Below are 27,762 nucleotides of genomic sequence, written 5' to 3'. Positions count from 1 at the left end.
TAACATGGTAAAATATGAATGTTTTCTGTGTATATTTATTAGTATAACATGTATTAATGTAGTGTGTAGTATGAATGTGGCATGTATGTGTTCGTAACGTAGAAACATGTTCTAGTAGTAGTAATTGTGATAGTTAAGTGATGAAAGAGTGTGTGAGATAATTAAATATGGACAGTGTAGTATTTACTATGCGATAAATTTTTATTTTTCCGTCATTAAGTGAACTCATACACAATATTTAAAAGTGAACGTAATATAGTATAATAATTCCGTGTACAAGGTCACATTCAGTTGTTCAAGGGTTGATTATATCGTCGCTAGCCCTAGTGTCAAAAGTCAGTACTAACCGCCATTCTTCCGTCGAGGTGCTTAGTGATTTAGTTTTCATGAAATTGACCTTTCTTTCCGAAATAAAACCTAGAAGGTATAATTCACAGCCCATATGAATGTACAGTTAGGTCAAGTGACCCAAAATTAATATATCCTGAAAATTTCAACATTCTGCCTAGTCTAGAAATCGAGATATTTAAGTAAATAAACAATACGTAAATTTTTAACAGAAGTCGGGCGATATGATGCTAGTTCTTCGCTTTGAAATTATAATAAATGTCCATTTTTTCTTCGTGGCTGCAGAAGTTCATTGTTGCTGCAGAATTTCATAAACATTAAACATTATCGCAGATAATTCTATTTTCAGTGAACATACGTAGGATTTTTTTTTTCTTTCTTCTTAATAAAGCTACCGAGTATTACATAGTATTGTGTGTGTGGTGAAAGAGTCTTGAGTTCGAGTGAGGTTGTTGTGCGGTGATCGGAATGGGAAATGTTTGTAGTGATTATAGATTTTAAAGTGTTATGATGAAATGTGTATATAGGCTGGGCGTAGATAGAGGAGACAGGGTGTTTGTAGAATATAGCGTCGTAATAAATGAAAAAGATGATGATATGAATATTATATGAATATTAATATGAATATGAATATGAAAGTATATGAATATTGTAGTGAATGAATATAGAAGATAGGACACCCATATAGTTAAAAAATATAGTAGCCCAGTGAATACTTCGCCGCGTGTTGATATATAGATATTGAATAGATACGTGTAGCTACAAACATCTCGGGTTCTGACCCCTGCACCATAATATCACGCGGACCGTAGGGCGATATATAGTCGGACTATGGTAATACTTTGTAGTTTTATGTGTTATAATAATAATCAACCATAGTAATACCATCTGATAGAATGGGTAGCATCATACAATCGTTGACTAGACATATTGAATAATAAATTATGAGAAGACAATAGTAGTTATACAACAGGGCTGTAGTGAATCATATCTTCTGGTCGGTTTTAAAAATAGAATGTACCACTCCGTGAGATTTTTTTTTCTTCTTCACGTTACCTACTCAGGCTAGCTTACAATGTTCATGGAGGCAACGGTTCTGATAGGGTTACAGAATCAAAACAATTAATTATTGAAATTTATTATTCCGTACCCGGGCATCGACCCCATCCCACCTTGAATATTTTCGTTTTCTTTTCTTAGTTTTAAACTAGATAGTGATGGAAATTAATCGATGCCTCAGAATTTAGCGCATTCTCCGAAGGGGAGCTATCGGTGAAGTTTGGCCATAGAAATCACCGATCCGAAATTCAGTTTATTTAATTTTTTTTTATTTTGGCAAATCATTAATTAGGGATATCTTAGCTATTACTTTTACTCTAGTTTCATTACTGTCCTAGAACCTCCTTAGTTCTTCTGAGGGGTCGAATGTTTTTTTTTTTTACTTACTTAGAGATTTCAAAATTGGGGACGCAGTTACCTGGTCCCTTCCCCCTCTCCTTTTATCCTGCTGGTTTGGGCCGGATACGGGGCTCGGATTTCAATCTTACAACCAAACTCTTGTGGGATTGGGATCTGATGGACACAGAACTTGCATCCTTGGCAGCAGGGCGCCCCCTTGAGTCTACGTATTTGAGTAGAACACCCTTTTGGCATGTTAAGAATATTTTGGCTATGGATTTTGTTGAGAGCGAAATTCGACTTCTATCTTTGTAGCGTTAGTTATTTCTCACTTAAGTCTTTGGCGCCCCTATTCTTCGTCTTCCTTCTTCTCTATCTCTCTCTCTGTCTTCATTTCTTCAAGTTTTTTTTTAATTTTTCAACCTTCCCCCCCCCCCCAAGATTTTGAACTTGTCGCTTACGATTTATTTAACGTACAACTCTGATCTGAAATTACCAGCTGAGATGTTGCAAGACACGATTCATGGATAAAGTAGATAGTGATTGGGTCCTCCATCACATTTTGACCTATCGCTGAAATGAACAAAGACTTAGTATTTGACGACACTTCGATTACGTTCTTTCACCGTCGTTCCTCTTAAGTTTTTTTTTTTTTTTTTTTTTTTTTTTTTTTGTAATCCGTTGGTCACTTTCCTTTCTGTTTTGGTTTTCGATTACCTTGTAGTTAACCTGGGCCCAGAAATTGTACTTTGGTTTATCTAGTTATATCTTTAGAAATGCTCTGTGTTACGTGCCTGCCTCACAAAGTTTTTTTTTTCTTTCATGATTTAAGCACGAATTGAATATATAAAAGTGAAAAATTTATAGATGCGCGGTATCAGGTAGAAAAGCGATTTTCTTTTTCATATGTAATGTCGGAAGTCATTTGTTTTTGGACAATGTTTGCAACCTTCTTAAAATTTATTATTGGGGTGATTAATTTAAATGTGTGCGCATTTATTGAATATAAATATATATATATAGAGAGAGAGAAATGAATACGTCGAATGTATATTTACTTAGTATACGAATATGATTTTATAGTAAAAGTATGATATTAAAAGTATTATATGAATATATGTAAGAGCGCTCGTGTCTGTCCCCCTAAACGTGTGTTGGTTGCTATAGTTTACCAGTAAGTTCTCCGACGAATGTAAGAATGTAGATTTTGTTAAGAATACCGCCGTGCACTTAAGTAATTTTCCTTTTCTTTTGAATAAATGTAAATGATACCTTATGTAATTATGTAATGGCATGTATTGGAAAGTAACGGCAGGGCTAAACGTAACTCACATCATAACGAATATTATCCCTGAACTACTAACCAAAAACCATTGTGGAAAGTGTACCTTGAATCCTTCTCACCTGCATATATATCCTGTGACTTGACCAGTTTTTTTTATCCTCAATTTAAACCTTCATACCCCGTACACCTGCGGGAGATCGTTTTTTAAAATCCGAATCATATATACATATATACGAAAGTGATCCTAAAGAAAGGTCTCATGACGTGTCCCAGTATTAAATAAATAACTTAAAACTATTCAAATAATAAGTTTGGAAATGGACCGTCTAAGAGGAGAAACATCTTCTAGTGAAAGTTATTTTCTCAAAATCCCTAGATGGGTAAAGCGTCGTAGTGTGCGATTGCAGACATAAACTGTTAAGAGTTACAAACCAAATATAGACGATGAATGGCTTTTGTAAACCAATGGTTAGATATATATATAGATATATAAATAAACATAAACTAAGTTAAATGGAGCAAAATGTTTTGGACACTACGAGTAGTGCGTGATTTGTGATTTGAACGCTCAAAATCATTAATATTTTATTACCCAATGTGAGGTAGAGACTCATATAAGTTCTGATACACCTAAAAGTTTTTTTTTCCTCTTTCTTTCCTCTTTGTTCATTTTTTTTTTTTTTTTAGTGAAATAAGTGTCTTCTTTGCGTATGTCGCAAATCATAATTTGCTTTAGCATGCCTAAGATATGATACATGTAAATAATTTTTTTTCTTGAATATATAAAATTTACTAAAATATAACACTATGTACTCTATTAATATATAACCAAGAACTTGTGCTTTTAAGATTTTCGTTGTAATTAATTTTTTTTCTTTTCACTATGAATGTAATAAACTATTTGTATCTTTGTAGTTAGTCGGTTTCCTTTAAACATATATACACTGTCCTGAGTGAGTGAGCGTGTGAATGCATGATGGATTTAATTTAAGTAATTTGTGTGATATCATTTGTCATATTAACATTTGCAATATATGTGTCATGTTTTAACATATGTGTTAAGGTAAATAACCTAGGTCATGAAGGACCGTCACTAACGGTTTAAATCGGCTCGAGGAGTGAAGCAAAAATAGCAGGATAAGCCTAAATACGACATCTTTCTTCCAGGAAGTTGAAATTCTTATTGATACGATACATAAATTTATATTGAGTTTATAAGTTTTTTTTTTCTTTCTCTCTTGGCTAATTCATATGTGTGGTCGATCCTAGAGAACAGAGTTCAGATGCTGGATGGTTATCAATCACCGGTTGGAATAACATTACAAAGAATTAAATTTCACTTTTCTCATTTCCAGGTCTAGGTCTGGGCAACCCCACTATCGTGGTGCCTGGAGCTAGGTCTGGGTGGTATGAGGGAACATGTGTCTATTCCGAAGCATTCCAAAATTGATTAGTCGTTAATAACATTTAGAATGATTCATCTTTCAAGGATTTCTCGACTTCTTACTATATTTCCGGAATTATCCAGTAATCTGTTTCTTATTAAAATACCCTATTTTTTTTCTTTCTTCTTTTTCCTACCTCCTTTTACCCTTCTACTTTCTTCTCTTTCTTTTCTATTTCTGAATGAAAGAAAACGGAGTCATGACTGAGAGTAGTCGCTATTGGCACGGTCGATAAGTTGTTTCGATGAGTTTTCTTCGGGAGTCCGATATGGAATAATTAACAATAACAAGAAAGTTTAATTGAAATTTATTTTATTGGAGAATAATCTGGATTTCAATTAGTAGGTGACGTTTGGTAATCGCCCTCGTTCAAAGAGAATTAAATTTAGCGACTCCTCTACAGCGCTTTTTTTTTCTTCGTTTACTACTTTTTTTTAACGTTTTCTTACAATTGGCTAACCGTGACAAGATCTGTTGCCCTGGAAACGGCGGTTACTATGGCAACGGACGAAGTTTTTCTTTCAATATTGGCGACCGTTGACATCGGATAGTTACCATGGAAACAATTGTTTTCCCTGGTAACGAATCTGAAATTATTTATTAAACACTGTTTAGGATCGAGCACATATTGACTTGGCCACAAAAGGTGCATAATTAAAAAGTTACAGTGAGATTAAATAATTATAGTCATTGGCTGTTCTGCTATCTTTGTCTCTCTCTGTAGAAAGGGGGAAATGAAGGAATTTGCTAAAGTGACTTCTAAAATTTGAAAATGCTGGAAGTTGACCCAAGGAGGGAATTAGATAGGAGTCCTTAATTTATGAATAGTACCTGAATAATAAGTATTATTAGTCTATAAGTATATAATTGCATGTGTTTATATTGTGTCTTTTTATATGGAAACTATGGCAACCAATAGGGAAGTAGTATCACACGAGAACGCGGAAGTCTCATGTACACAATGTACTTTAGAAAGTAGTGAGAAAAGAGCTCGCGTCTCTCGTAGGCTAGTGAGGTGTCACGAATGTGGGCTGAAATGGATTCATTTCAGTTGTATTAATTTAGAGGATACTGCTGAAAATGCAGAAAAGGTCCGGGCTGGTGAGATAGTTAAATACTGTAAAGAATGTGAGGGGAAGCTCCACCAGTCGCGTGAACCCATGACTTTATCCTCTAAAAAAGAAAATGAACATCCCGATTCGGACGGTGAGCGAGGGTATAGTACCCCGAAGAACCGAGGCCAAATATCTCCAGTGGAGATATCTGACCTCGATGATGATGAAAGAGATGGGGATCCAATTGGTGATAAACCCAAAGAAAAGCAAAGGAAGACTGTGTCATCTAATAATGACGCCCTCCTCCTTTCATTGCAACAAATGCTACAAGAAATGAATGAAAATAGCCGGGAGATGAGACGCGAAATAAATGAAAAAATAGATGAAAATAGCCGGGAAATGAGACGCGAAATAAATGAAAAATTTGACACCTCGAAACGAGAAACCGAATCTCGATTCGAGGTACTAACCCAGAAAATCGACAACATATGTTTGGACTTTGCTTCCTCAATAACCACATTGAGGGAGCAAACATCTACTAAAATTGATTTGGTCAGATGCGAGGCTCAGCAATCTCTAAAGCAAATTCAGCAGGAGACTGAGGATAAATTAGATCATGTAAATTCTGAAATTGAACAAATAGATACCAAATTGCATAAAATCAATAATAAATTAGAAACACAGCAGGCCGAAATTGATAGTTTAAAGTCAACTTTGTCAGACTTATCATTGGAAACCAAACTGGAAGTAACTGACCAGAAAATTTCGAAAATTCAGAACGAGATAGTAAATATTCAAAAAGAAATGACGAAATCTAGTCGCGAAAAATCAGAGGTAACCTATCCTTTCCCCGGTAGCGATTCCTCAGAAATATTACCCGCTATAACAACTACCCGTGGCGCAGGAAAAGAAAATTTAACGTCAGTTGATGCACGGGATATTGCGACGCACTACCCCATGCATCGGTCAGAACCAAAGTCGTGGTTCAATTCCAATAGTGTGCCGAATCAGTCGAGTGTTGTGACGACTACGGTCACTAGCGTGAGTGCTCCCTCCTTACATGGAGGTATACAATCACATAGCGTGTTGCCGGGAAGAGGAGATGGGTGCCATTCTGAGTCGTTGTTCACGGGTGCGATTGGTCCGGGGATGGAGCCCAACATATTCAATACGACCAACAGAATCCCTTTCACTTACATGGGTAATTATAACACCGCTACGACGTCGTCGGTGGTAAATCCGGTGACGACTCCGATTGTGCAGGATAATATGTTAATTCCCACTAACAATTCCCCTACTCATGTTAGTATGAGCTCTAAAGCTTCCCTCCGGGATATTGAACATTTTCCCACTTTCGATGGGAACATTGCGAACTGGTTACCTAGTGTTTTCCTGCGACCTAAAAGGTGAACTCACAATTTCCAAAATCTTAAGCTTTTCAACTGTACCGAGGACAAAAAACGGGAACTTCTATCTCAATACCCAAAGTGAATGTTACACTGTCTCATTTGAGTGTATGAGAGAATGAGTGAGTAGTTAGTTTATTAGTATTAATACATGTTAATTCTATTCAACAAAATTTTGTTATTCAAACAATTTTTTTTTTAACGACGCCGGGGAACTGTAATATGCCATTACAGTCTAATGAGATGATGTTTTTAATAGGAGGGTGCCCGAAATTTTATGCACCGACTGTACTTGACGTTTAACAAAAAATTTCTGGCTGTTCATACAATTCGTAATATTGTTCGGTATTCTATTTCAAATTAACATGGAAAACTGTAAAAAAATTCATTGCGAATGATAGTTTTGGGAATCAATATTTTTATTTATATTTTAAATTAGTTATAAGTCTTGCATATGTATATGTAAATGGATTATTACAATTCTTACGGTGTCAGTGCTATCCGAAAATATAGATCCACTATTGGACGGAACTTTCCAGATCAAATAACCAATCTAAAACTCGACAGAATTTTCAGGACCACCCTTCACCTCTCTTTTAGATACCTAGGTCCTTCTAAAATCCAGTTTGATCCAGATTTTACCAAATTTTATTCGTTTCAAAGCCCCACCGCCAAAATGCTTAGTTTTGATTGGCTGATAAACCCACGCTATGATATTAGGGCGCAATTATTCCATTCCATGCCGGGAAGTGTTACTGAAGACACTAGATTCTGATCGTCTAGCTTAAAAAGTCGAAAAGGAGTTAGAAAAGCTGCAAATAAAGGTAATATTGGGACTTTATTAACGTCTAAAAATCACTGGAAGTCTTGAGGAGCCATGAAATATTAAATTTCATAGTGAAAACTAGACTAAAAAGCAAAAATAGGAAGCATAATTCAGTAACGCCATGTTGAGCAGATATAGTTAGTAGTGGACAGGTTTTGTGAAGTGCATCAGTTCGCGAGTTGTTCTTAGGGATCCACAAATAGTTTCGGAAAGTGGTGTTTTCCCCTCAAAATACTTTTATCCTTAAAATTATTCCTTTTCTAGTTACGTAAGACCTGCCCCACTACCGTTTGTGTTCGTGTATATAGTGGATGTGATTTCTTTTTGTATTTATTAATTACATACATGGCGGTATTCAATTTTGTTGTAGTTAGGATAGTAACCATAATGCACGTGTAAATTTACAGTAAGGGCTCCTATCTGACTCCCAAATTGGGAGTACGGCTTCCAGCGGGATGAGTTGAACATGTAGTTTGTTCCGGGTTCCTGCCCCTTTAGGGCAGGGGTCCTATGGTTAGTTCATACTTCGATATGTCCCCTCAGGGCATTGATTAAACAGGTTGAGTAAAGAATGTGATTTAGTAAATATAAGGGCCAGTTGGCCCTGTTCATTTCTTTCCTTTTCCTTTCGAGCCGATTTAACATGGTAAAATATGAATGTTTTCTGTGTATATTTATTAGTATAACATGTATTAATGTAGTGTGTAATATGAATGTGGCATGTATGTGTTCGTAACGTAGAAACATGTTCTAGTAGTAGTAATTGTGATAGTTAAGTGATGAAAGAGTGTGTGAGATAATTAAATATGGACAGTGTAGTATTTACTATGCGATAAATTTTTATTTTTCCGTCATTAAGTGAACTCATACACAATATTTAAAAGTGAACGTAATATAGTATAATAATTCCGTGTACAAGGTCACATTCAGTTGTTCAAGGGTTGATTATATCGTCGCTAGCCCTAGTGTCAAAAGTCAGTACTAACCGCCATTCTTCCGTCGAGGTGCTTAGTGATTTAGTTTTCATGAAATTGACCTTTCTTTCCGAAATAAAACCTAGAAGGTATAATTCACAGCCCATATGAATGTACAGTTAGGTCAAGTGACCCAAAATTAATATATCCTGAAAATTTCAACATTCTGCCTAGTCTAGAAATCGAGATATTTAAGTAAATAAACAATACGTAAATTTTTAACAGAAGTCGGGCGATATGATGCTAGTTCTTCGCTTTGAAATTATAATAAATGTCCATTTTTTCTTCGTGGCTGCAGAAGTTCATTGTTGCTGCAGAATTTCATAAACATTAAACATTATCGCAGATAATTCTATTTTCAGTGAACATACGTAGGATTTTTTTTTTCTTTCTTCTTAATAAAGCTACCGAGTATTACATAGTATTGTGTGTGTGTGAAAGAGTCTTGAGTTCGAGTGAGGTTGTTGTGCGGTGATCGGAATGGGAAATGTTTGTAGTGATTATAGATTTTAAAGTGTTATGATGAAATGTGTATATAGGCTGGGCGTAGATAGAGGAGACAGGGTGTTTGTAGAATATAGCGTCGTAATAAATGAAAAAGATGATGATATGAATATTATATGAATATTAATATGAATATGAATATGAAAGTATATGAATATTGTAGTGAATGAATATAGAAGATAGGACACCCATATAGTTAAAAAATATAGTAGCCCAGTGAATACTTCGCCGCGTGTTGATATATAGATATTGAATAGATACGTGTAGCTACAAACATCTCGGGTTCTGACACCTGCACCATAATATCACGCGGACCGTAGGGCGATATATAGTCGGACTATGGTAATACTTTGTAGTTTTATGTGTTATAATAATAATCAACCATAGTAATACCATCTGATAGAATGGGTAGCATCATATAATCGTTGACTAGACATATTGAATAATAAATTATGAAAAGACAATAGTAGTTATACAACAGGGCTGTAGTGAATCATATCTTCTGGTCGGTTTTAAAAATAGAATGTACCACTCCGTGAGAGTTTTTTTTTTCTTCACGTTACCTACTCAGGCTAGCTTACAATGTTCATGGAGGCAACAGTTCTGATAGGGTTACAGAATCAAAACAATTAATTATTGAAATTTATTATTCCGTACCCGGGCATCGACCCCATCCCACCTTGAATATTTTCGTTTTCTTTTCTTAGTTTTAAACTAGATAGTGATGGAAATTAATCGATGCCTCAGAATTTAGCGCATTCTCCGAAGGGGAGCTATCGGTGAAGTTTGGCCATAGAAATCACCGATCCGAAATTCAGTTTATTTAATTTTTTTTTATTTTGGCAAATCATTAATTAGGGATATCTTAGCTATTACTTTTACTCTAGTTTCATTACTGTCCTAGAACCTCCTTAGTTCTTCTGAGGGGTCGAATGTTTTTTTTTTTACTTACTTAGAGATTTCAAAATTGGGGACGCAGTTACCTGGTCCCTTCCCCTCTCCTTTTATCCTGCTGGTTTGGGCCGGATACGGGGCTCGGATTTCAATCTTACAACCAAACTCTTGTGGGATTGGGATCTGATGGACACAGAACTTGCATCCTTGGCAGCAGGGCGCCCCCTTGAGTCTATGTATTTGAGTAGAACACCCTTTTGGCATGTTAAGAATATTTTGGCTATGGATTTTGTTGAGAGCGAAATTCGACTTCTATCTTTGTAGCGTTAGTTATTTCTCACTTAAGTCTTTGGCGCCCCTATTCTTCGTCTTCCTTCTTCTCTATCTCTCTCTCTGTCTTCATTACTTCAAGTTTTTTTTTTAATTTTTCAACCTCCCCCCCCCCCCCAAGATTTTGAACTTGTCGCTTACGATTTATTTAACGTACAACTCTGATCTGAAATTACCAGCTGAGATGTTGCAAGACACGATTCATGGATAAAGTAGATAGTGATTGGGTCCTCCATCACATTTTGACCTATCGCTGAAATGAACAAAGACTTAGTATTTGACGACACTTCGATTACGTTCTTTCACCGTCGTTCCTCTTAAGTTTTTTTTTTTTTTTTTTTTTTTTTTTTGTAATCCGTTGGTCACTTTCCTTTCTGTTTTGGTTTTCGATTACCTTGTAGTTAACCTGGGCCCAGAAATTGTACTTTGGTTTATCTAGTTATATCTTTAGAAATGCTCTGTGTTACGTGCCTGCCTCACAAAGTTTTTTTTTTCTTTCATGATTTAAGCACGAATTGATTATATAAAAGTGAAAAATTTATAGATGCGCGGTATCAGGTAGAAAAGCGATTTTCTTTTTCATATGTAATGTCGGAAGTCATTTGTTTTTGGACAATGTTTGCAACCTTCTTAAAATTTATTATTGGGGTGATTAATTTAAATGTGTGCGCATTTATTGAATATAAATATATATATATATAGAGAGAGAAATGAATACGTCGAATGTATATGTACTTAGTATACGAATATGATTTTATAGTAAAAGTATGATATTAAAATTATTATATGAATATATGTAAGAGCGCTCGTGTCTGTCCCCCTAAACGTGTGTTGGTTGCTATAGTTTACCAGTAAGTTCTCCGACGAATGTAAGAATGTAGATTTTGTTAAGAATACCGCCGTGCACTTAAGTAATTTTCCTTTTCTTTTGAATAAATGTAAATGATACCTTATGTAATTATGTAATGGCATGTATTGGAAAGTAACGGCAGGGCTAAACGTAACTCACATCATAACGAATATTATCCCTGAACTACTAACCAAAAACCATTGTGGAAAGTGTACCTTGAATCCTTCTCACCTGCATATGTATCCTGTGACTTGACCAGTTTTTTTTATCCTCAATTTAAACCTTCATACCCCGTACACCTGCGGGAGATCGTTTTTTAAAATCCGAATCATATATACATATATACGAAAGTGATCCTAAAGAAAGGTCTCATGACGTGTCCCAGTATTAAATAAATAACTTAAAACTATTCAAATAATAAGTTTGGAAATGGACCGCCTAAGAGGAGAAACATCTTCTAGTGAAAGTTATTTTCTCAAAATCCCTAGATGGGTAAAGCGTCGTAGTGTGCGATTGCAGACATAAACTGTTAAGAGTTACAAACCAAATATAGACGATGAATGGCTTTTGTAAACCAATGGTTAGATATATATATAGATATATAAATAAACATAAACTAAGTTAAATGGAGCGAAATGTTTTGGACACTACGAGTAGTGCGTGATTTGTGATTTGAACGCTCAAAATCATTAATATCTTATTACCCAATGTGAGGTAGAGACTCATATAAGTTCTGATACACCTAAAAGTTTTTTTTCCTCTTTCTTTCCTCTTTGTTCATATTTTTTTTTTTTTTTTTTTTAGTGAAATAAGTGTCTTCTTTGCGTATGTCGCAAATCATAATTTGCTTTAGCATGCCTAAGATATGATACATGTAAATAATTTTTTTTCTTGAATATATAAAATTTACTAAAATATAACACTATGTACTCTATTAATATATAACCAAGAACTTGTGCTTTTAAGATTTTCGTTGTAATTAATTTTTTTTCTTTTCACTATGAATGTAATAAACTATTTGTATCTTTGTAGTTAGTCGGTTTCCTTTAAACATATATACACTGTCCTGAGTGAGTGAGCGTGTGAATGCATGATGGATTTAATTTAAGTAATTTGTGTGATATCATTTGTCATATTAACATCTGCAATATATGTGTCATGTTTTAACATATGTGTTAAGGTAAATAACCTAGGTCATGAAGGACCGTCACTAACGGTTTAAATCGGCTCGAGGAGTGAAGCAAAAATAGCAGGATAAGCCTAAATACGACATCTTTCTTCCAGGAAGTTGAAATTCTTATTGATACGATACATAAATTTATATTGAGTTTATAAATTTTTTTTTTTTCTTTCTCTCTTGGCTAATTCATATGTGTGGTCGATCCTAGAGAACAGAGTTCAGATGCTGGATGGTTATCAATCACCGATTGGAATAACATTACAAAGAATTAAATTTCACTTTTCTCATTTCCAGGTCTAGGTCTGGGCAACCCCACTATCGTGGTGCCTGGAGCTAGGTCTGGGTGGTATGAGGGAACATGTGTCTATTCCGAAGCATTCCAAAATTGATTAGTCGTTAATAACATTTAGAATGATTCATCTTTCAAGGATTTCTCGACTTCTTACTATATTTCCGGAATTATCCAGTAATCTGTTTCTTATTAAAATACCCTATTTTTTTTCTTTCTTCTTTTTCCTACCTCCTTTTACCCTTCTACTTTCTTCTCTTTCTTTTCTATTTCTGAATGAAAGAAAACGGAGTCATGACTGAGAGTAGTCGCTATTGGCACGGTCGATAAGTTGTTTCGATGAGTTTTCTTCGGGAGTCCGATATGGAATAATTAACAATAACAAGAAAGTTTAATTGAAATTTATTTTATTGGAGAATAATCTGGATTTCAATTAGTAGGTGACGTTTGGTAATCGCCCTCGTTCAAAGAGAATTAAATTTAGCGACTCCTCTACTGCGCTTTTTTTTCTTTCTTCGTTTACTACTTTTTTTTAACGTTTTCTTACAATTGGCTAACCGTGACAAGATCTGTTGCCCTGGAAACGGCGGTTACTATGGCAACGGACGAAGTTTTCTTTCAGGGCGGCGGGAACACTATAGTTAGAACGCGGAAAAACAAGCTCTATAAATTTTCAAGAAAGTTAAAAAAGAATATAAAAGATATCTACAGAAAAAGGGATGTCATTTCCCTTAGGGTTGACGTACAGATGACTCCGGAAAATAGCTAATAAATTTGGTTTAATATCTCCATTCAAATCATTCCAAAAGAATAAACTAGTCGCTTTCCAGTTATAAGAGCTATTTTGCACACTTTTTTCCTTTATTTTTTCACTCTGGAGTATATAAAGTAACTTGTGAATGTTATAGATCATATATATAAGCATGACTGAACAATATACGAAGATCAGGAATAAGAAACATATCAAGTGCAAGAGAAGATGGTGCAACGGTCTCAGAAAAAAAAAAAAACACACGACAAAGATAGGATTACAGATGAAGTTATCACGAAAAAGATATAGTATGTGCACAAAATGTGTATGTATCGTATTTTATCAGAACTGACATAACCGTGGGACGTAAAACTCACAGATTTAATTTCATTTTCATATAAGATCTTGGGTTGAATATGGACAATGGCAATTTAGATAAACGATAGGATAGTATAATCGACAACTTTATTACCAAACAATAGTTTATAAAAGTCATTAACATATTTACCCAAAAGGATTAACATATTTACAATGATAGTTTCCAGCACACCAAAGTTGTACCAAATTTCACAATAGTAAATCCCCACGTTAAGCGGGTTTGCATATCCAGGTTCCTAACTATGAAAACATTTAAGCTCACTCCAACCTCAATCATTTCACGAATTCAACCTGTTTTACGTATGTTATTAGGACATAATATCGATTGTGATTTATTCTATAAACACTTTTATACATTGCAAGAGCTGTAACGTCCAAATATTTACTGAGAACTCATAGTCGTATCGGAATAAACAAAAGCGAGTATGGAACAGTAAACTGCTTTCACAAAAGTCAAAAGAAGATGTGCAAAGGCATACAAAACGGCCGATCACATGTTAGTGTGTTCAAACCCGGTAGTGTGTTCAATATTATATACACTTCATTTCCAAAATCAAAATTTCGAAAATGTATATTGTACGAGTGCAGACTCGCAAATAAATGATTATTTATCATATATATTGGTCTCTATTCGAAATTCTATTTAATCGAATCCGACAGGAACACAGACAGAAACATCGAGAAAAGATGAAAAAGAGAGAGAAAAAAGCATTGTACCCGGCGGCGACTCGAACTAAGTTCGAATGGTGCTTTATAAGCCGAACCCCTTAGACCACTCGGCTATGGTAACAAGTAGTGATTGTAGCAAAGGCTTCGAGTAGTAGTTCTTATTACAGAATAACATTTTCTATTGCCTAAAATTTAAACCTAATTTACTTTGATATAGTATATCTATTAATTTGTTCCATGAACACGTTTTCGTTACTTTGATGAATGATGTATGTTGTTGATATAGATTCTATTACACGTTCTTTCATAAATATTATAGAAAGTATCAGGGTTATTTATGATCTTTCATGAAAGTTGACTGCCGCATGCGCAGTACACAGACAGTTCAATCGGAAGGCGAGGAAGGAAACGCTAACACACTGTTAGAATGTTTCCCTCGCAAGCAGTAGTTCCCAACCGAGGGACGGCGGGACGCACTTTCTCCTCCTGGCGTGGCGTGAAGGGTTTACGAAGTCCCTGCGTTTTGTTATATTTCTTGAATGATTATGCACAATATCCAGTCACATCTTCTACACATTTGGAAGTGATAAATCGTAGTATAAATTAACCGTCCTCCACACACAGTGATTGTTGCTTTTCCAAGATTATAAACTGAAACACTTTTTATTTCAATAGAATATAAAAGTTTCAATGGGAGGGGTTACAACCCCCTCTGTCACCGCCTAAACTGTAACTTTCAAGTTAGAATCGAAAAATAGAGACATGTGACCTACTAAATATATTTTTAGTTCATTATACATTTTCATAAATAAAATATCCACAATTACAATGACAGTAAATGCTAAGTAGTTTATTGTAAATGTTTGTACTTTCATTTTCTCTCTTTCTTCTCAACTGAGCTTGAAAACTGTAAAAATGAGAGGTTAAGAATTTCAAATATTAGTATATTTTAGCGTATTACGAAATTATATTTAATAGAATCCGGCAGGATCACAAACAGAAACGTCAAGAAGAGGTAAAACCAAATTATACTGTGGTGGGATTCGAACTAGTCTTGAATGGTGCCTCAGAATCTCTAGCCGAATGCCTTAGTCCACTCGGCTAATGTGACAAGTTGAAAATATAGTAAGCGTGTTTCATGTTAAACCTTTTGTTGCAGTATGAAATTTATTTTGTATTCTCTGAAGTTTAAACCTATTTTGGCCTGATGTAATAGTCTGTTGAAATTGTTTTACGGTATATTTTACTTTGACGAAGGATGATGTTAATATAGGTTCTATTACGTATTCGTTCATAAATATTACAGCAATTGTCAGGATTATTTATGATCTTTCATGAAAATTGACTGGCGCATGCGCAGTAGAAACAGAAAGATGCACTTTACCGACATTTGTCATACACGCCAGAACGCAAATTTCTAACAGGTTCTCAAAATGCCTCGCTCTAAAGGTTGTGGAGAACTGTCTGTTGCTCTGAGAGGAGAAAACATAGGCGAGCAAAAATGGGACAAACTGTGCCTTAGATTGCTAGAGATCTGGGATGTGACAAGAAAACGGTCAATAAATGGGTTCAGCGACATGAAGAAGGTGGTGAATGGTTCAGGTCTCGGTCAAGAAGTGCAAGGCCAAAAGTGACAACTGCAGCTCAAGATCAAGCTTTAGTTACAGATGTAATCAACAGACCTCAACGCCACACGTCGATCTTCTTGGACAAAGCCAGAGAATATAATTGTTATTGGGGGCTGGTCTACACTGTTCAAGACCCGCTAGGAAGACTCTCCTGACTGAAACTAACAAGGCCAGACGAATGGAATGGGCACAGAATAACATAACCCAACCTCAGTCATATTGGGACTTAGTCATCTGGACCGACGAGAAGGTTTTCAAGTCTAACCAACAAGGTAGAGTTATATTGTATAGACCGCGCGGAACCAGGTATGCTGAATAAAATATTATCAGAACTTCTTCTTCAACCGGAATATCAGCACACTTTTGGGGATACATGACGGTTGCTGGTCCTGGAGATTTGGTTGGTGCCTGAAAGAATGAACAGCAGAGTTTACATTAATATCCTCGAAAATACGTTGTTACCGTCCTTAGAAAGAAACTTCCCCGAACAGGAATATATATTTATGCATGACAACAGTGCTGTTCACACTTCCCGGCAAACACGAGAGTGGCTAAGTGAACATCCAGAGTTAATTTGTATTGAGTGCCCCCCTCTATTCCCAGATTTAAACCCAATTGAACATCTGTGGGCCTACATGGTGCAAGAATGGAAAGAGAGACATGAAGACAGAGACCAAACGTTTCTTCAAAATCATGTTATGGAACTGTGGCAACATTTTCGTGACACACCGTCGTACTGCTCGAGACTTGTGTCTAGTATTCCCTCCTGACTTCAAGAAGTTATTGACTCTGGAGATGACTACACGAAGTACTAGTGTGTTATTTTTTGTGTAAACATTTATTTAAAGCTTCATTTATTTATTATAATTTTTAAGAGCAATACTTTCGCTCTTCATTCTTTTCCTTTGCTGGTTTACTTATTAGTCCGTTAAAACGTAAAGGAAGAGTAGTATATCTTCAAAAAGTATTTGCGAATTTACTTTGAACGTTTCTAAGAAACATTTACTTTTTTTTCTTACTCTATATCATGCCCAATATTACTTTCATTTCAGTTCATTAATAACTTTATTTCACATCTCGGATAAAAGTATTATTGCCTTTTTAACGATGTTTTTCCTTTTGGTTGTGTAATTTCTAGTTTCATTGAATTATCTCAATTCGAATGAATAAATCACATTTTGTTTATTGACCCTTCCTTAGCTAAGTTCAAATTCGAGAACAATGTGGTGTAATTTACGTTCTTTATTCTTCATATTGTGCAGTAAAGACAATATTAATTATTTTTCATGAGTCCAGTTGATAAGTGAGAAATTGGACAAACATTAACCTGGTGATTCTTCAGCAATGACAAGCGTAAAATACATTTTAGCTGTTCTTTATGCTTCACAGCGATGAAACATTCTAACAGTGTGTTAGCGTTTCCTTCCTCGCCTTCCAATTGAACTGTCTGTGTACTGCGCATGCGGCAGTCAACTTCCATGAAAGATCATAAATAACCCTGATACTTTCTATAATATTTATGAAAGAACGTGTAATAGAATCTATATCAACAACATACATCATTCATCAAAGTAACGAAAACGTGTTCATGAAACAAATTAATAGATATACTATATCAAAGTAAATTAGGTTTAAATTTTAGGCAATAGAAAATGTTATTCTGTAATAAGAACTACTACTCGAAGCCTTTGCTACAGTCACTACTTGTTACCATAGCCGAGTGGTCTAAGGGGTTCGGCTTATAAAGCACCATTCGAACTTAGTTCGAGTCCCCGCCGGGTAGAACGGTTTTTCCTCTCTCTTTTTTCACCTGTACTCGATGTTTCTGTCTGTGTTCCTGTCGGATTCGATTAAATAGAATTTCGAATAGAGACCAATATATATGATAAATAATCATTTATTTGCGAGTCTGCACTCGTACAATATACATTTTCGAGATTTTGATTTTGGAAATGAAGTGTATATAATATTGAAGTAAAAATAGTAAAATAAAAAAAATATATTCGTATAAATATTGATTAATTAATTAGAGTTAAACATGGCTTTCCAATCAGGATTATATAGAGAGGACTTACTTCTAAGTGCAATCCGAAAACAAATATTTGAGTTTTAATCTGACCCAAAGTTGGTAACTTACAGGATAATTTATAGATGATTAGTATTGTAATTTTTATGCTTTTATTATAAACCTCTATAAGTTATGATTTTACCAATTCAAAATGTAGAACAAGAAATAAGTTTAATATTACATTTGTTACGAAAAGCTTTTAAGCAATGATGCTTTCAGGACGTGATCTGAGGGAGAATTTGAGACCCCTCTCGAGCTAAGAAATTTCCGCCTTCAGGACCATATATTCGATCGTGCTCAATGTGGACTACCAATGTTTGCCCTCCACCCGCATATTGAAATTTTCCCCGAGGATAATTTTCTGAAATCACCACTGTTTATAAATAGTTTTTCGTTACAAATTAGAGGATAATAATGGAGTAGTGAGTATACTTCATTTTTTTTTTTTTTTCAGCAATGGATTTTAGACTTGCAATTCATATAATGTTCCGTTCTAATCGAATTTGAAACAAAAGAAGTTTTCAATGAGTTACTCAAAGAAATATTTTCAGCCTCCGGATGAAAATAGGAAGACACTTAAAAAAGAAACAACATGCTACCGGGTTTGAACACACAAACATGTGATCGGCCGTTTTGTATGCCTTTGCACATCTTCTTTTGACTTTTGTGAAAGCAGTTTACTGTTCCATACTCGCTTTTGTTTATTCCGATACGACTATGAGTTCTCAGTAAATATTTGGACGTTACAGCTCTTGCAGTGTATAAAAGTGTTTTTAGAAGAAATCACAATCGATATTATGTCCTAATAACATACGTAAAACAGGTTGAATTCGTGAAATGATTGAGGTTGGTGTGAGCGTAAATGTTTTCATAGTTAGGAGCCTGGATATGCAAACCGCTAAACGTGTGAATTTACTATTGTGAAATTTGGTACATAGAACTCTACCATCAAATTATAACGAAAAGATATAATCTGGCAGACTCTTTACCAACCAGTACGTAGAAAACACTGCCGTGTTAGTTTTAGCAAATTAAATCTGTAAATTAGTTTGCTAATTTCCCTATTACTCTACTCCATGGTGTTACAGTGCTACCAACCTTCGTGTTGTACAGGATTCTTAAAAGGGTAAGATCGACAAGTTTACATGTTAAAATGTAAGAGGAGCACTTAAAATTTCTATACACGTACAGACATAAACAGAAAAAAAAATATGAATTTAAAAAGGACGCAAATGGGACTCAAACAAAAGCGGGACGTACCAGGTAAGCCTTGTCACAACAAAAGATGAATTTACGTTCAACAGTTTGTTTTTGTTTAGATTACTTATAGGTTGAGACAACTGCAAATAAAATAGACATTGTACTTACCCAATAAGTCCAGCAAATGGCCAACTAAGAAATGTTGATAATGCTGTTGTAAACACTGCGAGCTCATATTTTCTCTGGTACCATGCTCCTATGGAAAGCATGCACATATACCTGTAGAAAAAAAAAGTAGCATCATACGTATACATAATATGTGAAGAATTTCAAGTTTAAAGAAATATACATGTCATATATTCTAGATAAACTGGTGCACGATGCACGGATCGCATTCATAGCTTTGAAATATAATAAATCATTTTTAGTATCGAGGATTCCTGAGATATAGACCTCCGTAAGATCTGACCTAGATGAGGTACCACAGTTCCATCGTTTTGTTACACCACTACTACTGCAATAATGACTAGTAATGAGAAATAATCTTTGACCGTGCCATTTCCCGCAAATCCACATATCTATCTATCTATCTATCTATCTATCTATCTATCTATCTATCTATCTATCTATCTATATCTATATATATATATATATATATATATATATATATATATTTTTTTTTTTTTTTTTTTTTTTTTTTTTTTTTTTTTTGCCGAGTCAGACTTACGGAACATATGTATATATTGCGGTACAACTTGTGGTACAATTTATGGTACAACTTTTAAAATTCGAAATTATATGCATCATTATTTTAAAAATGATTCCTTTTGTTCACCAAATACTCCCAGAATAAGCGCCAGGACAGAAGGGTAAGGAGCCCGAAATAACTTTGGAAATCTAATATTGTATAAAAATCATATATGTGTAGTTGTGCGAAGGCGAAGTTTTTATTTTATTTTATTTTATTTTATTTATTTATTTTTTTCTTGTTTTGGCTGGGACTTCGCAATTTTACTATGTCTTCATGGAGCACCAACATTATGAAGAACCACAATTTGTCAATAGTTTTCTTCAATCTCCAAATATTTTTTAACACATAATTGTCGACGTATTCCGAGGAATACTGGATATATTCCGTTTGTATTTCTCCAAATTTAAAAGCCGGAAAGATTTAAAATATTATTCTTACCTTAAGTAATATTTTTGACAGTAAATACGTTTAAGATAATCACACAAATTCTTGTTTCAAAAACATCTACTGAGTATTATGATTACCTACTACTTACTTCGTTCATTTCTTTTAATACATATATACATTCATTCATTCATTCATACTTACATACATACTTTCATATATACATACATACATATATACATACATACATATATACATACATACGTCATACACACACATATTCATACATACATACATACATACATACATACGTACATACCAGCAAGTTCGGTGAATGACGTCATATTGCTCACAGTCTTAAGAATGTGCCAGTGCCGCATGACGCACCAGACAGGTCAAGACATGTCTGAACAAGTTCCCAAGCGGCAGTGTGTGAATGTGCTTATAGTGTGGTAAACAGTACATTGTAAAGTGAAGGTGTAGTGCATGCGGTCGAAACCAAAGATGGATACCAAAATAAGGCAGCGAATGAATATGCTGTTGTTTCAAACTTGGACAATCACCGAGAGACTCTTGAAATGCTGACACCAGTTTACGGAGAACGTGAACGTTTTCGAGAAGGGCGGAACACCGTGGAAGACGCCACAACTCACCCGAATTGGCCGGCCTGAAACTGCACGCAATCTGGACAATGAACGGAAATGAAGGAACTTTTGACCCAGGATCGTCGAGTGACAGTGCGAATAATAGTAGTGGAGGAAGTGGGAATTGGTTGGCCAACTTCATAGTGACCCAGGATTTAGGTAAACGCAAACTTTACTGCCGACTCGTGCTCCACTTTGACGTCGGAACAAATGCAATTTCAGCTTGACGCCTGTGAAAACTTCGTTGACATGGCGGATCGAGATCCAAATTTCCTGAAAACCATCGTCACGGGCGGCGAGACCTGGTGCCTGAGGTACAACCCCGAAGGCAAGTGTCAAAGTATGGAGTGGCGAGGTCCAGAGTCGCCGAAAGGCAAGAAGGTGCGAAGTGAGAGATCCTGCATCAAGACAATGCTGGTGTTGTTCTTCGACTCTGAGGGTCTCATCTATAAAGAATTCTTCCCGGAGAGGACCACGTTAAATGCCGCTACGTACGTGGATACACTGAAATGTCTACTGCAACGTATCAAACGAGTACGCCCCCATACCCCAAGCAAGGAGACTGTCTCCTGCTCCACAACAATGCCCGGCCATACACTGCCTTTCTGATGCAGAAGTTCCTGGCCAACAAGGGAGCTGTCACTCAATCATCCATCCTACTCCCCAGACTTGTCTCCTCCGGACTTTTTCTTGCTCTATAAATTGAAATTAGTCCTGAAGGGACAGAGGTTTTCGGCTATTTAGGATATCCAACGTAATGTTACGACCCAGCTGAAAGCTACCCCTATAGACGAATTTCGCCAGGAGTTCCAGGACTTGTATAGCCGTTTCCAGAAGTGCATTACCATCAACGGGGATTATTTCGAAGCACAGTAACTGTTGTTTCAGGTAAGACAACAATCCATTCGAAAGACACATTCATCGATCTTTCCGGACAGAGGTCTATACTCTCTCACTCTCCTCCGGAAGAGAAAGAAAAACGTTTTGGAATCAAAAATGGTACAATAACGACAAAATATCATCTTTCTTCGACAAGAAAAAACTCTGTATCTGAAACTGCATGCTATACTCCGTGAAGTAAGTACAAGTGTTAGTTATAAGTTTTCCAATACGTCCACTGCGCAAACAGCAGGCGTGTGTGTAAGAAGTGATCGAACGCTAAGTACATGCTCAAACTGACCCAAGAGATAGTGTGGTAAGTGGACTATTTAAAACGGAGACCGCCACTCTGTCAGTTAGTTATTAGTGGCAGTATCGAAGAGTGGTAAACAAACATCTGATACGTTAACTTTTGCTGTATGAGTTTGAGCTCGGGCAGAAACCCAAAACATTTGTCACGTGAAAGAAGAAGATGCAATGAACCACAGCACAGCAACTTGGTGCTTCCAGAAATTTTGTGCAGCTTGTAAAAATGCCGAAGACCAGTCAAGGTCTGGTTGCTCTAAGGTAACAGATTTTGAGGTCATATGACACGTCATTGAGAAAAACAGGGTGTCTACTAAAATTCCAAAATGAAATTTCGTGACTTTTCTTACCAAACCATAAAATTTCGTACCATTCAAAAACTAATAACAGTACCTATATTCTTTAGCACTTATCTCTATTTCAAAGGCTGTTCCCTGGAACGATAAAAACTTGGTGTCTTCTCACAGTTGAATAATTATGTTAGATGCAAAGGTGGTTTTGGAGATGCAATGCGATTTGCATCGCCACTGCTCAATGATGGCAGATGAAGGACAATCTCACGAGCGAATTTGGGTGCGAATTAGGCCGAATTTTCATGCATGCGATAGGAGCATGCTTTTCTTGTGATTTGGTAGCGTCTAAAGCCAACCATAAACATTTTTAGTGGTGAATTTTGATGTTTTATAGAACAAAATTTTCCAGTCTCTACTTATATTTGTATAGATAAAAAAATCGTGACCCAAAAGCTAAATTCCTTGACTTTCATGACTGTTTTCTGATTTCATGACTTTTTCGTGACTCGTAACCGATAGACACCTTGAAATCTATCCATCAGCACATAAAAGTTATCAAACTAATTCGGCATGTCTCAGTCCACTGTATTGCATCACCTTCATGAACTCGAAAAAGCTACCATTAGGAGCTACCGTATTGTCCAACTGAGTTCACCCCAGCTTAGGCCCAGGAGAGTAGATGAGTACTAACAACTGCTGCAAAATTCATGTAATGTGCGTTTTCTGAAACGGATTTTTACATACGACGAAAAGGCAGCTGTTTCCAAAATCCGAACGTGCAAAAACAGCGATTGAGAAAGGATTAACTTCCTGAGAATAAAGTTGTGCTCTGTGTATAGTAGAACTGTGAGGGGGCAATCCACTTCGAGTTCGTTCCCAAAAATATAACGCATTGTTAAACCGAAAACATACCCTGATACAACAGAATAAAGCAAAACCACACTCGGCTCGAAAAACGAAATAAAATGCGGGAACTTGAAGTCATCGAACTTATGCTTCACCCAGTACATAGTCCTAATCTTGCCCTTAGAATTACTACCTGTTTCGGTCCATGGCGCACCTCCTGAAAATAACAATGCTTCACCAAGCAGCAGAAGATGGAAACAGTAGTGACAGACTTCTCTGACTTTAAGGACAAGACGTACTATCGACATGGAATCGAGAAAATGACAGGAAGGTGACTGCAGACAGTTCCAACACGAAAGGATATATACTTTTAATATTAACCTGATTTCTTTATACAAGAATGTTGTGCACCAGAATATTGCAAGACTCATGACTCCTCCTTGTAACACACATAATGTTTTTCCAGTTGTACTTGTGTCTGCTGTACACTACTGTTGTATTACGTGTACTTGCGTCTATTCTATAACAGGTAACTATCCTGTTCAAATGTTTGTAATACGTAACAAAATTACTGGAAACTTTTTAAAAAGCAACAAAAAGATGTCAAAATTTTAGATCATGAATGTCAAAATTTCTTCTTTATTTCAGAGCTTAACATTTCCTCAATGTACAGGTTTACTTGGAGGTAATTATACAAGAAAATTTTCAGGACCACAATATTTTCCACTCTGGAAGTAGGTTCTTTACGTAAGTGTCAATTTATTATTCTCGTGGCCCACGCACTTGTCATCTTTCCTTTCATATAGAATATTCTTGCAAAGCATTACATATCTGCTTCAAGTATCCCCCCAAAAAGTATACAAAAACATCTCACCGGATTAGAGTTATTTTGTTGGTCCACTACATAAGTCAGGCATTTACCGCGTTCAATGCGAATGTGACTCCTCATACATAGGCCAAACAAAACGCAATATTCACATTCGAATTAAGGAACATGTTAGACAATCAAAAAGGTCACAAGGGGATATGCCGCGTTTGGCGCCCCATTTATAAAAAACATACACATAATATAAAACAGTTAAGGTAATAGGTTCAGCAAAAACTAAAAAACAACGGGATACTAAAGGATCATTCTTTATTCATAAATACAAACCTGCATTGAACCTTGGCAACATTGATAGAACTTGGGTACCTACCTTTGATGCCTACTTTGAATCTGGCAATATTGACGAAACATAGACACCGCGCTTTCTTTAATTCAGTCCAATCTTCTTGTACTTCGCTTTGCTCGTTCGTCTCAGGATCGACTCTTTACATTACACTTATTTATTTAGTGGTATATATTCCTTGTTTTACATCTTTTATCTCCTATCCGTTTTAATCCCTTTCACCTTGCCACTAAGGAATGAACCAGCTATGAGTTCCGAAACGTCTAAAAAGCGCTTAGGCTTTCCAAGGGAGGGATTCATTGGTAAGTAGCCAATTTTTTGTTAATTTAAAACTGTCTCTATTCATCTCACGACCCCAAAAACTATGAATTCAGCTCTAATATTCGTCGTTTTCGATTATTTTTAAAATGTCAATATACTATTCTTATGGGGCCTTCGCAGCCCCATATCTCAGCTCACGTATGACCTAGGGAACTGGGACAAGTAATTTGAATGATTTCTCTGAGAACTTTGAAACATTAAAATTTCATGTTTCTATCTACTTTGGTTCTCGAGTTGAAAAGTGCTACAGACAGACTGCCAGACAGCTTATTGTATCATTAATACTGTATAACTGCTATTAAACCATTACTGACGGTGAATAATGTAAACAATTATTTTTCTTATCGGTTATTACTAATAATTATTTGTGTCTCACAGTGACGTCCACCAATGGACGTCAGCCAATCCCAGCTTCAAGATCACGGCCCCATTAGATCTCTAGTAAGCTGGCTATAAATATATATATATATATATATACACTCACTCACTCACTCACTCTCTCTCTCTCTCTCGCACACACTCACTCATTCACTCAAACACTCACTCACTCTTTCACTCATTCACTTATTCAATCACTCATTCACTCACTCAGTCACTCGGTCTCTGTGGACTCGGGTGTGGCTCCCCTTCCACTTCTTGTGGGTCGGTATCGGTGACAACAATCCTTCCATTGTTCGCTCGGCATTCAGACAAGTGGCACATGTTTGTGTGCTTCCCATTTCTTTGTGTGCTACTTTGTCTATATATTAGTTTATACCATTTAAAATTACGTTTTAACTTCTGTAATCCCTAAACTGCTGCTCAAGAAGAGCTGGTATGTTGGCAAAATCACGTTTGTTTCTTTGTTTGAGACATAAGTTTGTGCAGCGGGAAGGGGCGCAAATCATTTAGAGCACAGGGGCGCACAATATATAAATACGAGCCTGAGTATCATTGAGCATTCATATTACGTAAATGACAAAATGTAATATTTCAGGCATGACTAGTGAATGAAATCGAAATACAAGGGTTAGATTTTTACTAATGGCAACAACAGTATATCTTGAGAAGTAGAGTACTTACACGGTTCGAAGTTTTCAAGGCCCTTGATGTAATCACCAGCATTGTGAATCACGCGTTTCCAGCGATGTGAAAGCCGCTGGATGCCGTTGGCAGTGCCTAATCTCTGGATAGTGCGGATGCAGCGATCGGTCGCCCGGAGGAGAGTATCACCTGTACGGAGGCATGTCCCACGAAGTGGTTCCTTTATCTTCGTTAAGTCCTAGTCGCAGGGACTTAAATCTGGAGAATACGGGGGATGATACAGCACTTCCCAGCCCCAACGATGCAACAAATCAGCGACCGCACATGCTGATTGTGCCCTTGCATTCTCATGCAGAATGATGGGTGGTTCGTCAGGAAGTGGCATCGTTTTCGTCTTACAGCTGCTCGCAGATTGTTTTGCAAAGAATTGCAGTAATACTCTGCACTAACGGTGTGTCCTTAGGGGAGGTGTAGTTTATGATTACACCATCCCAGTCGTATGCAATGATGAGCATAGCTTTCACATTGGTTGGGGTGTTCCGAACGTTGTTTTTCTCGATGACCCAGGATGACGCCACTCCTTTGATTGTCATTTCAGCTGTGGTTCATACGCTCTGGCCAGGTTTCATCAATAGCAATGATCCACCGTAAGAAGGCCTCACCTTCACGTTGATACCGCTCCAAGTGTGTTCGAGCGGCATCACATCGTATCCACTTGTGTTGTTCAGTCAGATCGTGTGGAACCCACCTTGAGGCGATTTTACGCAATCCCAGGTTCTTCTTCAGAATTTTCAGCACAGTCGAATGCGCTAGTCCTGTATCGTTGACCAATTGACGAATCGTGGCGTTCCGATCCGCTAGCACTAACGCGTTTATGTTCTGCACATCTTCACTTACAGGAGGATAGCCAGAGTGAGGCATGTCTGTAATATTTTGTCGTCCATCATTAAAGGCTTTAACCCTCCTTGCGCTATGGTAATGCACTTGCACCGCAAACATCTTGCAATACTTCGTAGCATAGTTTTGCATTCCTACCTCTAGCGCATTCAATTTTCAACCAGCTCCTCTGATCTTGCTTCATAAACATGACTGTATTCCGTGAGCACTCGCGCAGCGTGGCTGCAATCCACGAGCACTCACTCAAAACTGCCTTCTAACTGCTGGCTCAGCGCGCATGGAGGGGAGAGCAGGCGAGTTCTTTGTGCTCTGACGGAGGGTCAGCATCTAACCTACCGCTGGTACCGTATGAATTATAATGGATTACTTTGTTCCAGAGTATATGTATAGCAGTGTTGCCATTATTAAAAATTCAACCCTTCTACATATATATCCGATATTAGAGTGTCTGTATTTTCTCCAATAATACAGCGTAAAACGAATGTAACAAGAAAAAATTGACATTTAATCGTAATATGTTCTTAAGACAATGAGTTTCGAACGTAAATACTTACCGATATTAGGTATACTTGGACTTTTCTTTCCGACACAAATGAACTTTAAACTTCCATTCATATATTAATTTAAAAGTAAACGAAATTACTCGAGATAATCAAGATTTACAAGGATCCGACTAAACAATAAAATACAGAGTTCTATGATATTCACTTAAGTACGTTCTTCAGAATGTCGTCATATTCTTGTGAATAACTGATATTACCTTCATGAAGA

At 36.3% G+C, this 27,762-nt stretch overlaps 1 protein-coding gene across 4 annotated transcripts in view; it reads right to left on the bottom strand.

The window, feature by feature from the left end:
* Alg9 (alpha-1,2-mannosyltransferase Alg9) overlaps positions 1–27,762 on the bottom strand; it is a 242,119-nt gene that overhangs the window by 145,804 nt on the left and 68,553 nt on the right. For all 4 annotated transcript variants that reach the window (XM_081769334.1, XM_081769336.1, XM_081769337.1 and 1 more), the window contains one exon: positions 19,647–19,757. In XM_081769334.1, coding sequence (XP_081625460.1) covers positions 19,647–19,757 — 111 coding nt within the window. The remainder of the gene's footprint in view (positions 1–19,646; positions 19,758–27,762) is intronic.

The sequence above is a fragment of the Thermobia domestica genome, chromosome 8 (assembly GCF_964235325.1).
Source record: "Thermobia domestica chromosome 8, izTheDome1.hap1.1, whole genome shotgun sequence".
NCBI classification, from domain to species: Eukaryota; Metazoa; Arthropoda; class Insecta; order Zygentoma; family Lepismatidae; genus Thermobia; species Thermobia domestica.
The sequence above is the reverse complement of the archived record's forward strand: the minus strand, read 5'-3'. Positions and strand labels throughout refer to the sequence as shown.